General features: G+C 56.4%; 1 protein-coding gene across 4 annotated transcripts in view; it reads right to left on the bottom strand.

Annotated features, from left to right (window-relative positions):
• Positions 1-16,879, bottom strand: part of TBC1D14 (TBC1 domain family member 14) — a 116,873-nt gene that overhangs the window by 59,450 nt on the left and 40,544 nt on the right. For 3 of the 4 annotated variants that reach the window (XM_066233304.1, XM_066233303.1, XM_066233306.1), the window contains exon 3: positions 3,278-3,398. In XM_066233304.1, coding sequence (XP_066089401.1) covers positions 3,278-3,398 — 121 coding nt within the window. Of the gene's footprint in view, positions 1-3,277; positions 3,399-14,642; positions 14,826-16,879 lie in introns of those variants that run through there. The other variant, XM_066233307.1, reaches the window with a different exon arrangement.

The raw sequence follows: 16,879 nt of genomic DNA, 5'->3' as shown, positions 1-16,879 counted from the left end.
TAGCGGAGCAACCAAAGTATAAATAAAAAGATAGATTTAACTAGAGTAAGTTGTTTTATAAAGATTTATTCTGCCAAACTTAGAGAAAATCCGACATAAAGTACTTGGTAATTATTATTATATGCTTTAACTTGCTGTAACTCTGCTTTATACATTTTATAAAGTAAAGTTACTTCCCTACTTTATAAATCACCATTACTGTGGAAACGGTGGGCGGTTAGAAAATGTTACTACTAACAGAGATACAAAAGTGGGCGGCAGGTATAAAAAGGTTGACTGCCCCTGCTCTAAAGTGTGTGAGGTGACATGTGGGCGGCAGGTGTAAAAAGGTTGACTACCCCTGATCTAGAGTGTGTGAGGTGACATGTGTGACGGCAGCCAGCTCCAGCCTGGTGTCCCGAAGTGGCCCCCAGGGGCAGGTGCCTGGCTCTGGGTCCCACCCAGGCCTTGCCGGCATGGGGAGCCAGGGAAGGGACGAGAGATGAGAGGGTCGGAAACACAAAGGGCACGCCCGCAGAACCCGGCGGGCCGTGTGACTCACGCAGGCACGGTTACATCCTTCATTATTGATGCCTGAAGCCAGATGGGCCTCCTCTCCGCAGTGTCGTGTTACCACAGGAGGAGCTGACCTAGCCACTGCAGTTCACAAAAATCCTTTCATTTCAAGAACATATCCATGCTCACCTCAAAAACAAAAAAAAAAGTATGAAAAAAGGGAGCAGAGAAATCTAATCAAGATGCAAATGATATTAAGAACCACAAAAAAGGGCCCTGGCCGGTTGGCTCAGCGGCAGAGTGTCAGCCTGGCGTGTGGGGAACCCAGGTTCGATTCCCGGCCAGGGCACACAGGAGAAGCGCCCATTTGCTTCTCCACCCCCCGCCCCCTTCTTCCTCTCTGTCTCTCTCTTCCCCTCCTGCAGCCAAGGCTCCATTGGAGCAAAGATGGCCCGGGCGCTGGGGATGGCTCCTTGGCCTCTGCCCCAGGCGCTAGAGTGGCTCTGGTTGTGGCAGAGCAACGCCCCGGAGGGGCAGAGCGTCGCCCCCTGGTGGGCAGAGCGTCGCCCCTGGTGGGCGTGCCGGGTAGATCCCAGTCGGGCGCATGCGGGAGTCTGTCTGACTGTCTCTCCCCATTTCCAGCTTCAGAAAAATACAAAAAAAAAAAAAAAAAAAAAAAAAGAACCACAAAAAAAGATCTATTTTGTATGATAGATACTTTTTTGAAAGAATGGCCTTCTTTTAAAATATTTTAGCTGCTTGGCTACTTAGTTTCTTGAGAAACTCATTGCTGAGTTTTGCAAACAATGCTGTCTTAATAAGGCTACACAGTAAGTGATCCAAAATAGAGCAAACTATAAAAAAAAAGAATTCCAACACTGATTTATTTTGTGAGTCTCCTGGGCCCAGACAACTGCTATCGGGAATGTCAGACCAGTCAGAACAAACTGAACTTGACGAAGCATAAAGAAGGTGCAATCCACCCTGCCGTCCCAGCTCCCTGCCACGCCGCAGCCCCCACGCCCGTATCTAACCTAATACTCAGAGGGACCGCTCTCTGCACGCCCGCGGCAGCCCCAGCACCAAGCCAGGCGCCTCTTTCTCACACCTGGACTAGTCCAAGAGCCGCACCCTTGCCAGGGTGACCTCATCCCTCCATACAGAGGTCACGCTTCAGGTCTGAGCCAGGTTCCAGGACCATCCTCACAGCACACAGGCCCCACGGCCAGTGCCCTCCCTGCTGGCTCAGGCTGCCTCCTCCTGCAGAGGCAGAGGACCAGGGGCTGCCTGCGGGGCTGAGCCAGGTTCCAGGACCATCCTCACAGCACACAGGCCCCAGGACAGTGCCCTCCCTGCTGGCTCAGGCTGCCTCCTCCTGCAGAGGCAGAGGACCAGGGGCTGCCTGCGGGGCTGAGCCAGGTTCCAGGACCATCCTCACAGCACACAGGCCCCAGGACAGTGCCCTCCCTGCTGGCTCAGGCTGCCTCCTCCTGCAGAGGCAGAGGACCAGGGGCTGAGCTCTAGCGCCGCCCCTCACTGGCTCTACAAGTCACTTGGCAGACGCCTCAGTGCGTCCCTGGTATGATGAGGACAATGCCAGCATCTTCTTCAGCCTGGCCTGTGGGAGCACCTTGCATAAAGCGCTGACCTGGAACGTGAGGTTGCCGGTTCGATTCCCCAGAATTGCCCGGTCAAGGCACATAGGAGAGGCAACTACTGAGTGGATGCTTCCCACTCCCCATCTTCTCTCTATCCTCTCTCTAAAATCAATCAATAAGTAAAAATTTTAAAAATAGTATCTTCTTCATAAGGTTGTTGCAAATTTTAAAGGAACTAGAAACCCAAGAGCTGACTCATTAACATCAGCACAGAGTAACCACCCTGTACACGACCCTCCCCAGTATTACCGCCACATCTTTCCCTCAACCTCCCACGTGGCCCTGCGGTCTGCCCCACGCACCTGCGGCCCGCCCCCGCACACCTGCAACCCGCCCCGCACACCTGTGGCCCGCCCCCAGGCACCTGCACCGCCCCCTTCAGCGCCTGCACTGGCGGCCTTTCCTCCCCAGGGGGCGCTCCTGAGCTCAGGCGCTGGGCATTCCTCCAGTCCCAGGGCAGAGCACAGGGACCCACAGGAGTAGATCCTCAGTCTTTACTGAGCAGTTAGTCACCAGGAAGACGCAGGTGGTAAAAGTCAGCCGCCCTCTGGCTTGGCTCCCTCCTTGAAAAGATGAGCTCCTGCCTGCAGCTGCCGGCATCAGCCCTCCAAGGGGGGCCTGGCAGTGGTGACACCACAGGCCTGGCCTCACCCTGAACCCCACCGCTCCCGGCAGATGGGGGCGGGGGAGCGTTGCAGAGCCAGCAAGGGGAAGGGGCTCACCACAGCCTGGGAGAAGCATGGCCCTGGCCTTCCTAGCCACAGCAGCACTAGAAGGACTCAATTCCAAGAAACCCACGGGATCAGAGGGGGAGCACGCTTTAATACCAAACACAATCAACTAAAAATGAACAATAAACAAAAAAAGGATTGAATTACATCAGGTTAGAATGATCGAAAGCCCAGCTCCCTCAACTGAACACTCCTATGTGCATATATTACAAGCTCTAAGAAATGAAAAGGGTTCAAGTCATCAACATTCTGCAGACTTAAATTTCATAAACTTGGCATGCAAATGAATACAAAGTTTCCCTCCCAATTTCAAAGCCTCGAAAACAGTCATTTTTGCAAGGTTCATAAATATCTGCTGTACAGCACAGTTCTGTGAAAGTTTTAACTGGATACCTTTTGTATTCTCTTTGACTCTTTCTGAGCGTTCTCTCGGAGTGGTATTCTTCCAAACAACTTCCATCCCAGGTCATTTTGTTTGTCAAGTCTTGCGTTCTGTTTTCTAGCAAGCAAATTCCTATGGGGAGAAAATAAAAGGGTTAGGGAACTTCTGGGTGTTTACAGGAACATCAGGACGGTCAAATCACTCCCAAAAACAAGCAGACTTCCTAGCATAGAACAACGTGATGGGCCACAAACCTTAATTTTTCAGACTTGATTTCCACATATTATAGATATAGAATTATGAGGCAGGCAAAAGACCTCGAATCTCAAATAAGCTTTTTGATATTTGCTGACATGTGTACAAAGTCTATCATTTAGAGTAAGGAAATGTATCATATAACAAAGTATATCAGAAAAAGTAGACTTTGAAGTCAGACACAAGTCAACGGAAACTCTGGATCAACCATTCACTAGCTGGCTGACTCTGACCAATATATTAACCTCTCTGATCCTCAGTTTCCCTATGTTTAGCAAGGGTCTCTGTAAGAATTAAAATTACAGGTACATAATCCGTGCTTAAAGAACAGCAGCTTTAAAATTGAATCTCTAGTTTTTATTTAAATTATCTATCAGATAAATCTATATTACCTGTTTACAGAGTCCCTACATGTCAAAAAAAAGAAAGCCACGGCCCTGGCTGGTTTGCTCAGTGGTAGAGTGTCGGCCGGGCATGTGGAAGTCCCGGGTTCGGTGCCTGGTCAGGGCACACAGGAGAAGCACCCATCTGCTTCTCCACCCTTCCCCCTCTACTTTATCTCTGTCTCTCTCTTCTCCTCCCGCAGCCAAGGCTCCACTGGAGCAAAGTTGGCCCTGGCACTGAGGATGGCTCCATAGCCTCTGCCTCAGGCTCTAGAATGGCTCTGGCTGCAGTGGAGCAACACCCCAGATGGGCAGAGCATCACCCCCTGGTGGGCATGCCGGGTGGATCCTGGTTGGGTACATGGGGGAGTCTATCTGCAGCCCCACTTTTCACTTCGGAAAATACAAAAAATAAAGGAAAAAGAAAGCCACCCATGAAACCATCACCACAAGGTCTTCTCTCCCAACATGTCAACTCAAGTTCCAAATAACATAAATGAATCCCAAATGGCAGCACAAAATAAGCTACATTTTGGAATGTACTGTATTGGTGTATCCATTAAAAACAAGTGGTTTCCAGGGCTCACGGGAAAGGATAGATGTGCAGCATCTTGTGTGCCCGAAATAGGGAAGTCTTCAAAGGGGCATAGGGACATGTCTAACGGAAACAGTTGCCAGTCTGAAAGGGCTTCCACTGGCCCTGGCAGGTAGGCTAAGTTGTAGAGCAACAGCCCAGCGTGTGGATGTCCCAGGTTCGATTTCCAGTCAGGGCACAGAGGAGAAGTGACCATCTGCTTCTCCATGCCTCCCCATCCTGCTTCTCTCTCTCTCTCTCTCTCTCTCTCTCTCTCTCTCTCGTCACTTCCCATAGCCATAGCTCGAAATAGAGTGAGCTGGCCCCAGGCAATGAGGATGGCTCCATTGTCTCCACCTCAGGTGCTAAAAAAACGGCTCAGTTGCCAAGCAATGGAGCAATGGTCCCAGATGGGCAGAGCATTACCCCACAGGGGGGCTTGTCAGGTAGATCCCGGTCGGGGCACATGCTGGATTCTGTCTCTCTGACCTCCCATACTCTCACTTAAAAAAAAAAAAAAAAAGGGCTTACACTAGCTACACCTGAAAAAATTTAATCATTGAAACAAATAACAAGAACACCTGATTATAATCCACTGAATAACAGAAATGCATGAGCCCCTATGGATACAAATAAACAAACAGTGATAAACCGAGGAGGAAGGAGAGCATTGAAGCCACCTAATGAGTGCAGAAAGGCTGATGATGTCAGGAAGTGATGGCTGGGTGCTAAACCTGGTAGGAGAAAGCTGGATGAGGAACAGGACTTTTCACATCATCTGAAAGTATGTCCCACAGACTGCTTGTTCAATACAAAGGCAAAAATAGTTCTCTCCCCAGTGGAGAGAGCTCCTTGACCCAGTGATCAAAGCCGGCGTCCCTAACATCAGGAGAGACAGCACACACCACCACGTTGTTGGCAGCTCCCCAAAAATGTACCCCCTGGATCTAACAAGGAAATGCAGACACACCCAAACTGAAGGGCAGTCTATGAAACTAAAAATGTCAGTGTCACAAAAGGCAAAGGCTACGGAATTGTTCCCGGTTAAAAGGAGACTAAAGAGACCTGACAATTAAATGTGGTGGGTGATCCAGGGCCACATCCTGGACCGCCTCTGGGACCACGGGGAAAGCTATAAAGATCATTGAGACAAGTGACAAAATCTGAATATAGAGTGTAGATTAGAAAACAGCACCAGGTCAATGTTAAATTTCCTGATCTTGAAAACTGTAGTGTAGTTTTGTAAGAAGAGAATGCCCTTGTTGTTAGGAGATATATTCAGGGGGAAAGGGGCGTGGCATCTCCAACTGACTCTTCCAACGGTTTAAACAACACGTAACTACTTACACAGCACACTTACCACACTCACTGAATGGATCAAACAAATGGAGTAGATGTAAACCAGGGGCAGTCAACCTTTTTATACCTACCGCCCACTTCTGTATCTCTGTTAGTAGTAAAATTTTCTAACCGCCTACCGCTTCCACAGTAATGGTGATTTATAAAGTAGGGAAGTAACTTTACTTTATAAAATTTTGAAGCAGAGTTACAGCAAGTTAAAGCATATAATAATAATTAATTACCAAGTATATACTTTATGTCGGATTTTCGCTAAGTTTGGCAGAATAAATCTTTATAAAACAACTTACTATATAGTTAAATCTATCTTTTTCTTTATACTTTAGTTGCTCTGCTACCACCCACCATGAAAGCTGAAACGCCCACTAGTGGGCGGTAGGGACCAGGTTGACTACCACTGATAAACACTGGTGAATCTCGGTGAAGGACAGTATATTTTTCTAGCAAGTTCTCAGTAAATTTGAAATTATATCAAAATAAAGTTTAAAAAACTCACAAAAAGAACACAAATGGCTTTATTGTATCCTTCCTTGCTTTTCTGTTGTGGTGACATTGGAATCCATTTCAGAAAGAGCCCTGGCCGGTGAGCTCCGTCGGTTAGAGCGTCATCCCAAAAGGACAAGGTTGCAGGTTCAATCCACACAATCCCAAAGCTCATTTGCTTGAGCCCAAACGTCACTACCAATGAAAAGCCCAAGGCCACTGTCTTGAGCAAGGATCCCCTTGCTGGCTCCACCCCCATCAAGACAGGTACGAGAAGCAATCCCTGCCCAACTCAAGTGAAAGCAACTACCAGTTGGTGCTTCTCACTCTCTTCCTTCTGGTCTCTCTCTCTTTCTCTCTCATAAATAAATAACAGCTTCAAAGTTATTTTTAGTGTAAGAGCTTTAGCTATCCATAATAGGCCATAACTTCTGAAAGGTTTATAAGAGGTATTTTAGGATATAACCCTTTTTGTGGATGAGAGGCTAAAGCAGGGGTCAGGAACCTTTTTGGCTGAGAGAGCCATGAACGCCACATATTTTAAAATGTAACTCCGTGAGAGCCATACAACGACCTGTGTATGTTATGCATTATCCAATAAAAATTTGGTGTTGTCCCGGAAGACAGCTGTGATTGGCTCCAGCCACCCGCAGCCATGAACGTGAGCAGTAGGAAATGAATGGATTATAATACATGGGAATTTTTTATATTTTTAACATTATTATTTTTTTTTCCCATTTTTCTGAAGCTGGAAACGGGGAGGCAGTCGACAGACTCCCGCATGCGCCCGACCGGGATCCACCCGGCACGCCCACCAGGGGGCGACGTTCTGCCCATCTAGGGCGTCGCTCGGTTGCGACCAGAGCCATTCTAGCGCCTGAGGCAGAGGCCACAGAGCCATCCTCAGCGCCCGGGTCAACTTTGCTCTAGTGGAGCCTCGGCTGTGGGAGGGGAAGAGAGAGACAGAGAGGAAGGAGAGGGGGAGGGGTGGAGAAGCAGATGGGCGCTTCTCCTGTGTGCCCTGGCCGGGAATCGAACCCGGGACTCCTGCACGCCAGGCCGATGCTCCACCACTGAGCCAACCGGCCAGGGCCAACATTATTTTTTTTTATTAAAGATTTATCTGTGAGCCAGAAGCAGCCATCAAAAGAGCCACATCTGGCTCACGAGCCATAGGTTTCCGACCCCTAGGCTAAAGTCACTACAAATTATCACGTGCTCTCAGCAGAGAGGATTATGTCCCTTGCGTCAGCTGTTTGTGTCATAGGGCACCTTAGCACAGGGAGCCAGCCAGGAAAACGTTCAGGCCCACTGTCCCCGTTCAGGTCGGGGTCACCGGAAGCCTGGCAGGGAGCTGCCTGCCGGGCCCAGGTGGCCAGGGCTCAGGCAGAGCCCAGGAACTGCCTCTGCCATCACATGACCAGCCCCATTCCGGGGGCAGGGCGAGCCCATTAGCTCAGACCTCACCCCTTTAAACTGTGCTGTCTTCCTCGCCAGGTGACCCCCAGGGCACACATGCGGTACAGCTCGCCCCAGTCCAGGAGAGCCCACAGGGAAGACAGCCATGGATCCGTCTGGCTGTCCCTTCATGAGCCCTGTGCCACAGTGAGTTAGCCCAGCCTTGCACCCTCAGGTGCCCTAAACGCTCTCGTATCGCTGGAGAAGGCAGTAGCCACTGTCACCATCTCAGATACCTCGCCAGGGGGCGGAGCACAGGGACCAGTTGATTCAAGCTTCCCATTTTATTTCCAATTCACCTTTCCCACCGCCGGCTTCTCCGAGTCCTCACGTCCGTCCTGTGTTCTGCAGAAACTGTGGACTTACTCTCCTCTGCCAAGCCTTCCCTGACCGTCAGCTGCCAGCCCAGCCCTGGGCCCGAGTTCCCACAGCAGCTGCTTCCCGAGAGCTCAGCGCGCTGTTCTGTGCTTGCTGGAGGTAGCCTGTCCCCCCGCCCCACACAGCTTTCCGCAGTGGTGGGCCTTCCCGGAATTCTATGGCACGCAGCAGGTGCTCAATACCTGTTTGCTGGCAAATGGAGCAGCTGCCGATGTGTTTGCAGGAGAGGCAGCTGCGGAGCAATCAGGAGGCAGGACGGGACCCCCCCACCCCGAGGCCAGTGGGGTGAGCCACCTCCAACAGGCAGTGCGTGTGCGTGCATGCACACACACACACACACACACGCACACACGCACACCCTGAGAGCGGGCAGAAATGCACTCCAGACGAGCCCCCTTCTTCCATGATGCCCCCTGAAACCCACCCTCCTACAACCACCAGAAAGGGGGTGCGAGTGACGGCCGAGGGGAAGCACCTAGGACTCTTCCAAAGGTGAGATGACAATCATTTCTCCTAAGAGGCTGCTAACCGTGGCCTCAACACCTCCAGGAGCCTTGCCCCAGAGCAGCCCTGCTACAGGAGAGCAGAGTGGGGATGCTCCCAACAATCCCCCAGGCCTCATCCACGCCATGAATTTTTTATGAGGGCCTTGACTATATTGAGCAACAACAACAAAAAAGGGGGGCAAGATGGCCCTGGCTGGTTGGCTCAGTGGTAGAGCGTCGGCCGGGCGTGTGGAAGTCTCGGGTTCGATTCCTGGTCAGGGCATAGAGGGGAAATGCCCATCTGCTTCTCCACCCCTCCCCCTCTCCTTCCTCTCTGTCTCTCTCTTCCCCTCCCACAGCCAAGGCTCCACTGGAGCAAAGTTGGCCCGAGCACTAAGGATGGCTCTGTGGCCTCTGCCTCAGGTGCTATAAATATCTCAGTTGCGAGCATGGCCCCAGATGGGCAGAACATCAGCCCCTGATAGGGGTGCCAGGTGGGTCCCGGTCAGGGCACATGCAGAAGTCTGTCTCGCTATCTCCCCTCCTCTCACTTAAAAAAAACAAGAAAACAAAACAAAACAGTGTGTTCGTTTCTGCCTGCCAGCTCTCCTGTGAAGACAGAAGCTCACAGGTACACTGTGGAGTGCCATGTCACATGTCAACAGTGCCATCAGCATTGGGAACAAGATCACATTTCACTGGGACAGAATGGGCCACCGGAATTGTGGCCTCCACCAAAGCTCTCCTCTCCTCAGCCGCCTCCATACTGCCAAGCAGGAGCGGTCCTGTCACAGGCTGTCCCCCACACCCCCAGAGGAAGGAAGTGCAGACAGGACTGACGTCTGGAAGAGGCCAGGGGGGCTGAGTGTGAGCGGGGAAGACAGAACCCTGGGGAGTGAGCAGCGTCACCTCCTAAGGCAGGCTGACACCTGTGCTGCCCGACACGGAAGCCGCCCGACACGGGTGACCACTGACCCTGGGGAAGTGAGCAGCGTCACCTCCTAAGGCAGGCTGACACCTGCGCTGCCCGACACGGAAGCCGCCCGACACGGGTGACCCCTGACCCTGGGGAAGTGAGCAGCGTCACCTCCTAAGGCAGGCTGACACCTGTGCTGCCCGACACGGGTGACCCCTGACCCTGGGGAAGTGAGCAGCGTCACCTCCTAAGGCAGGCTGACACCTGTGCTGCCCGACACGGAAGCCGCCCGACTCGGGTGACCCCTGAGCACGTGAGATGTGTGTATGATCTGGGTGAAACACAGCAGCTTTACTATGACTTTACTGAAATGTCACAACAAGACTGAAAACGATCCAGGGGTTCGAGACCCTGAGCGCAGCATTAAGGAGGGTTGGAGGGCACTTCCTGGAGGGACCACGGACAACGTGAATGCCATTGCGTCTGGAAGAAGGGGACTGACAGCAGCCACTGCTCTCAGCAGGCTTGTGGTGGCTCGAGGCACAGGCAGGAAGGAAACTTGTCACCCTCTACCCTCCTGTACTTTCTGGGCTTTGAACCATGCAAATGTTATCACCAACTGGGAATGGTTAATAAAATAAAACACCGCTGCAAAATCAGGAATTGCTGTCCATAAAAATATCAAATGCTCTCGCACCACCCCCATCCCATCTTCTGTGTCAGTAAGGCTTCCTCTAACCCCAGAACTGCGCCCGGCCTCTGTGCGCGCGCCTGGGGGCTCCAGGTGGTGGGTTCAGGGAGCGCCTGTCCTCTTGGGCGGGAAGGGAACAACCGTGCTCAGCGACACACTTGGTATAAAAGATGGAGCCCTCTGGAAGAGACGGGTGGAAAGAGACGTGTTCCTCAGCCGTGTGCGTACGATCGGCCGTGTGTCAGCACGGGTCCTGGCTACATCACTGGGCGGGGGCTGCATGGAGAGCCGTGCCTGTGCAGGCGTCCCCTGCGAAGACGTCACCTGTGCAGGCATCCCCTGCGAAGGCGTCACCTGTGCAGGCGTCCCCTGCGAAGGCGTCACCTGTGCAGGCGTCCCCTGCGAAAGCGTCACCTGTGCAGGCGTCCCCTGCGAAGACGTCACCTGTGCAGGCGTCCCCTGCGAAAGCGTCACCTGTGCAGGCGTCCTCTGCGAAGATGTCACCTGTGCAGGCGTCCCCTGTGCAGGTGTCAGGACCTTCAGCCTCTCAGCCCTGGCGGCTTACACTCGCCCACCAGCTCTGCTGAGTGAACGCCTGTCTGCCGAGTGGTAAACAGTGGCGGTGTGAGGTTAGGGACAGTGTCCCCCCCCTCCAAATGACTTAGAAGTTCGGCCAGTTCTCGAGATCGCCAGAGGGACTCAAACTCGGGCCCTCCCAGAGCCCCCTGGTCCAGTGCTGACGCAGTCACGCCCCCAGAGGAGGCCCACACGACTCCCCGATGCCTCCCACACGAGGGAAGAAAGGTGGCCGCAGCCCCCGGAGGAACAGAGCACAGAGCTGGCCTGGGGTGAGCGGGCCCTGCGCACAGCTGTACCCGCCCCGACTCTTCCTAGGGGAGGGCCGAGCTGCAAGGACGTGGGAGGGGCACGAGAGAACCCTGAGAAGGCACAGAAGCCAGGAGCCCACAGGCCGGCCTGCTCCCCTCACCGCTGGGCTGCCCAGGCAGGACGGAACCGCAGTCTGCCTGTGGAGAGGCCCCGACCTAGTCCCCGCCTCCCGGCCCCAGCCGCTGGGGCATCTACCTGCTCCAAGAAACCCACCCAGTGGGAGACGGCCTTGCAGCACCCGTCTCTGCCTGACACGGCCCGCAGGAGGCTCTAGGGGCCCGGCCTGCCGTCCCCAGGCCGGCTCTGCCCTTCCGGAGAGAAGCAGCGGCCAGGCCTCCTGTGCCTCCTCTGTGGACGGGGTACGAGAACTTCCGCCGGGGCCATCATGAGAAGCGAGTGAGATCGGGCAAGGGGGTGCCGGGGCCACCGTGAGAAGCGAGTGAGATCGGGCAAGGGCGCGCAGGGCTCCCGGCAGAGACGGCAAGCTGACTGGCAGCCTGTGCCTTCTGTCTGCAGGCTGATTTCCAGTCTGAAGTATTTATCAACATGTTTAGTTATCAGAAAACCAGAGAAAAACGGGGCTCCCAGCTTCCTCTGCAGTATGGGACAACGTGGGCCCCTGGCCCCCACGCCCCGTTCCTGCAGGACGACAGGCCAGGGCGGGGTGGCCGCCCGCGGGCCAGGCTCGACTGGTCCCTCCAGTGCCCCTCGGGGTCTATAGGCCAGGGCGGGGTGGCCGCCCGCGGGCCGGGCTCGACTGGTCCCTCCAGGGCCCCTCGGGGTCTATAGGCCAGAGCGGGGTGGCCGCCCGCGGGCCGGGCTCGACTGGTCCCTCCAGTGCCCTCGGGGTCTATAGGCCAGAGCGGGGTGGCCGCCCGCGGGCCGGGCTCGACTGGTCCCTCCAGTGCCCCTCGGGGTCTATAGGCCAGAGCGGGGTGGCCGCCCGCGGGCCGGGCTCGACTGGTCCCTCCAGTGCCCCTCGGGGTCTATAGGCCAGAGCGGGGTGGCCGCCCGCGGGCCGGGCTCGACTGGTCCCTCCAGTGCCCCTCGGGGTCTATAGGCCAGAGCGGGGTGGCCGCCCGCGGGCCGGGCTCGAGTGGTCCCTCCAGGGCCCCTCGGGGTCTATAGGCCAGAGCGGGGTGGCCGCCCGCGGGCCGGGCTCGAGTGGTCCCTCCAGGGCCCCTCGGGGTCTATAGGCCAGGCGGGGTGGCCGCCCGCGGGCCGGGCTCGACTGGTCCCTCCAGGGCCCCTCGGGGTCTATAGGCCAGAGCGGGGTGGCCGCCCGCGGTCCGGGCTCGAGTGGTCCCTCCAGTGCCCTCGGGGTCTATAGGCCAGAGCGGGGTGGCCGCCCGCGGGCCGGGCTCGACTGGTCCCTCCAGTGCCCTCGGGGTCTATAGGCCAGAGCGGGGAGGCCGCCCGCGGGCCGGGCTCGACTGGTCCCTCCAGTGCCCCTCGGGGTCTATAGGCCAGAGCGGGGTGGCCGCCCGCGGGCCGGGCTCGACTGGTCCCTCCAGTGCCCCTCGGGGTCTATAGGCCAGAGCGGGGTGGCCGCCCGCGGGCCGGGCTCGACTGGTCCCTCCAGTGCCCCTCGGGTCTTCATCCGCTGCTGCAGCCTCCTGTCGCCTGTGCACAGGGGCAGGGCCAGCGTGGGGGAGTCTCCACCATCTGGGGGAGTCCTCTAGGAGGAAAGAAACCTCCGTTATGTTTAAGTGCAAACACAAGATTAGGTGTGAGGGCAGAGTCCCCAGGGCTAAGTCCCATCGACATGGTGAGCGCAGCTCTGTCTCCTCGGCTGCCGGAGCCGGGACAAGTTCCGCAGCGGGGGCCGCGTGCTGACAGGTGATGCAACTCCAGCGAGCACGGCCGTCTGGGTTCCACCTCTGTTTCCTGACGAGAGGATGCGCCACAGGGCGACCGGCCCCTCCCTCCCGGGGCTGTGGGGCTGAGGCTGCGCCTTTCACTACCTTTCAGGTGACTGCAGGAGCAGTTCAACATGGTCCCTCCAGGAAGAGTTCAGGACGTGCCAGGCCTGAGCCCCGGTGCCAACGCGCCACAAAGACGCAGTGCGTGCCGGGAGCAGCCAGCGCGGGGTCTGTGCAGGCCCTCGGTGCCCCTGCTGCCCCCGCCCGCCGTCCTGTCTCCAGCACCGATCAAGTCCGCGAGGTGCGGACAGCAGGCCCTCTCACGGTGACGGTGACGTCGATGAGATGTCTCAGGAACTCTTATTAAATCGGGTTTGTTATGCGTCCACTTCAAGTCGCAGAAGCTACGGACACGTTAAGTGAGGACTTACGATCCTGCCCCTCTATTTACTGCGGTGCCTCTAGTGTGGAACAGCTCCTGGCACGCAGGGAAACAGTCAACGTCCTTCAGGGCGCGCTTTCTCGAGGAATCTCCACAAACGCCCAGAGAATCACTGCTGCCCATTGGAGATGGTGGAGGCCAGGATGTGGACCGCTGGCGTCCTGCCGAGAGACACACGCCGATCTCAGAGGCTGCGAGGCAGAGGGAGGGGGAGGCCACAGGAGGAAGCGATCCTCCCCACCTGGTGCAGCCGGTTCCACAAGCCGCCGCCTCTCCCTCTCCGCAGGGATTTCTCACAACGTCTCCGAGACTTGAGAAATAAACCTCCGTGCCCTCCTCCTGCTGTCACTCTGTCCCTCCCTGGGCCTCCTGCTCCCGCCCTCCTTCCCCTCAGGAACAGGAGCTGCAGCGATGTGACCGGGAACAAACAGGGACACATCCCGTCCCCGGGGACGGGTGGCCATCCCCTCCACCGTTTCCCGGACTGGGGTCACCTTTTACGGAGCACCTGGCTCTTCACACACATCCCATGGGTACAAGAGCCCTACAGGGAAGGTACTGCAGACAGGACACACGCTTGGTGGGGTGCAGACATGTACCCCTAAAGGGACACAGACGTCCTGGCACTCATCCGGGACACGAAAGACAAAAATCTTGAATGAGCTTTGTAAGAAGCCCATGTCACCGTGGTTGTTTCCTTCCCAGATCTCCGCCCTTCAGAAAAAACCGACAGGCTTCGCTGCCTCATGGATCCACAGCGGCCCTCTGACCCTGCTCTGGACAGGCAAGGCGGAAGGCCGCCGCTTCAACCATCACAGAAACATGCCAGACAAGACAGCATTCCACAAAGCAAACCACCTGTGCGATAAAATTCTACCAAATCCTCGTGCCCACAATTCCTCGTTCCACACACATCTAAAACATGACCCAAGGAGCGTCTGAGGCCAAACGGCTGACCCCTGAGAACAGAAACAGCAGTCAGCTCAGGGGAGCGGAGTGGAAACCAGACACCGAGAGCCTGCACGCACTGCAAACCCTCCCGAGACACAGGGCCGCACCCACTAGCCCAAGAAATACCCAAGGATCGGCTCCGCCCAACGACGGGGTGGGGGTGGGAGGCTACAACCCCCCCGGACGGTGAGAGCCGCACTCCAGTTCCGTCTCTGATTACCACGAGGAAAGGCAAGACGGCGACCACAGACCTGTCCGCGAACAGGAGCGTCGAGGAGACGGACATCACGTCTGCTGGGACCACACAGCTCTGCCAGGCCGGCCGCAGGAGCGGTGACTGTCCCCTTGCCACATTCCTGGCAAGCCCGAGCCACGGTCCCAGGGGAGCGGCAGGGACGCCCTTCGGGGCCACGCTCCGCAGTCTGGGAGGCACGCAGGACAGAGCAGACCAGCCGGAAAGGCGGGGGGCGGGGCCGGCAGGGCTCTGACTCCGAACTAGTCACCAGGCGGGCGGAGGAGGAGGGCAGGCGGCCTGCCACGCAAAGCACAAAGAAGCACAAAGCGCGAGCGGCTGGTTCCAGGGCTCAGCACAGCGCCACTCCACGTCCCGGCGCCCCACAGGGACCCAGGGCCACACACGCCAGGACAGGCCAACGGTCGCACAACCCAGGGCACTTCTGTCTGGGAAGCAACACAGAGCCACACCTGTGACAACTCAGCGTCTCCGATGTGCCAGACACCAAGCTTTGTGAAGAGGAGAGCGGGTTTCAGGTGAGTCACCGACAGGGTCACGGAAATTCCTGTCCAAACCCCTGCACCAAAACCACCCCCGGGGCTTTCTCCCTGTTCCGGACTTCAAGTACCATGAACAACTTTCAAAGGACAAGATCTGCCTAACAACTGCAAGGTCAACAAACCTGGTCCATTCTAAACCCACGTGAAGTTACTACAGGTTGGCTCGCCCACGCTGGCGGCTGGCATCAGTCCCTCTCGGGCCCACAGTGAGCCCACGGTGAAACCACGCTCCACGCCGGGGCAGAGCATCCACTAACCAGCCCCACTGCCCCTTTCAGTAAGGGAGACCACCTGTCGGTGAGTCTGTGCGTCAGCAACCGTCCAGAAAGGTCTGACGAGGGACAGTCACTAGAATGCCATCTCTGGCAAGAGGATGTGGTAAGGGACAAAGATGGAAATTTTCATTTTATTTTACAGATTTCTGTGTTGCTAAAAAAAAAAAAAATCAAATGAGCATATATATTCCTTCTGTAATTACAGAAAAGAGACAACCGACTACGGGGACAACACGGCACAGGGGTGGCACTAAGCACCCGGTCTGTGCCAGGCCCGGGGACGAGGGGACAGAACCCACGCAACCCTGCCCCAGTGCGGCTGATGCTGGCGCGTCCGGGAGCAGGTGGGGCGCCTACTGATGCCTGGACCCCAAAGGGCAGCATCTGCACTAGAGGCAGCAGGGCCCAGGAGCTGGCTGGGAACCCTGATTCTTAAGCCCTACGCAGACCTCCCGCCGGATCAGAGACTCTGGGTGGGGGGTCTCAACCATCTCTGTCTTCAGGCGCCCTCCAGGTGGCTGATGCTTGCTCCAGTCCCCGGCCGGATCAGAGACTCTGGGTGGGGGGTCTCAACCATCTCTGTCTTCAGGCGCCCTCCAGGTAGCCGATGCTTGCTCCAGTCCCCAGCCGGATCAGAGACTCTGGGTGGGGGGTCTCAACCATCTCTGTCTTCAGGCGCCCTCCAGGTAGCCGATGCTTGCTCCAGGCCCCGGCCGGATCAGAGACTCTGGGTGGGGGGTCTCAACCATCTCTGTCTTCAGGCGCCCTCCAGGTGGCTGATGCTTGCTCCAGTCCCCGGCCGGATCAGAGACTCTGGGTGGGGGGTCTCAACCATCTCTGTCTTCAGGCGCCCTCCAGGTGGCTGATGCTTGCTCCAGTCCCCGGCCGGATCAGAGACTCTGGGTGGGGGGTCTCAACCATCTCTGTCTTCAGGCGCCCTCCAGGTGGCTGATGCTTGCTCCAGTCCCCAGCCGGATCAGAGACTCTGGGTGGGGGGTCTCAACCATCTCTGTCTTCAGGCGCCCTCCAGGTGGCTGATGCTTGCTCCAGTCCCCGGCTGGATCAGAGACTCTGGGTGGGGGGTCTCAACCATCTCTGTCTTCAGGCGCCCTCCAGGTGGCTGATGCTTGCTCCAGTCCCCGGCCGGATCAGAGACTCTGGGGTGGGGGGTCTCAACCATCTCTGTCTTCAGGCGCCCTCCAGGTGGCTGATGCTTGCTCCAGGCTGAGAAGCCCCGTTCTAGTCACACCCTCAACATTCCGCCCTCTCACTGAGAACTTCAGGAGTCAAGGCCAACATTCCCTGGCCGGGCCCAGCAGCAGCGGCAGGCTGAGGGGCAGAGCGGTCACTCATTACGCCCCCACATCCTCTGTCCCTTGCTCGGAGAGCCTTGTGTCTGTCTACCTGACAGTGCCGAC

This window comes from Saccopteryx bilineata, chromosome 5 (genome assembly GCF_036850765.1).
Source record: "Saccopteryx bilineata isolate mSacBil1 chromosome 5, mSacBil1_pri_phased_curated, whole genome shotgun sequence".
Lineage (NCBI taxonomy): Eukaryota > Metazoa > Chordata > Mammalia > Chiroptera > Emballonuridae > Saccopteryx > Saccopteryx bilineata.
Note: the sequence above shows the minus strand (reverse complement) of the source record. Positions and strands in the feature narration are given on the sequence as shown.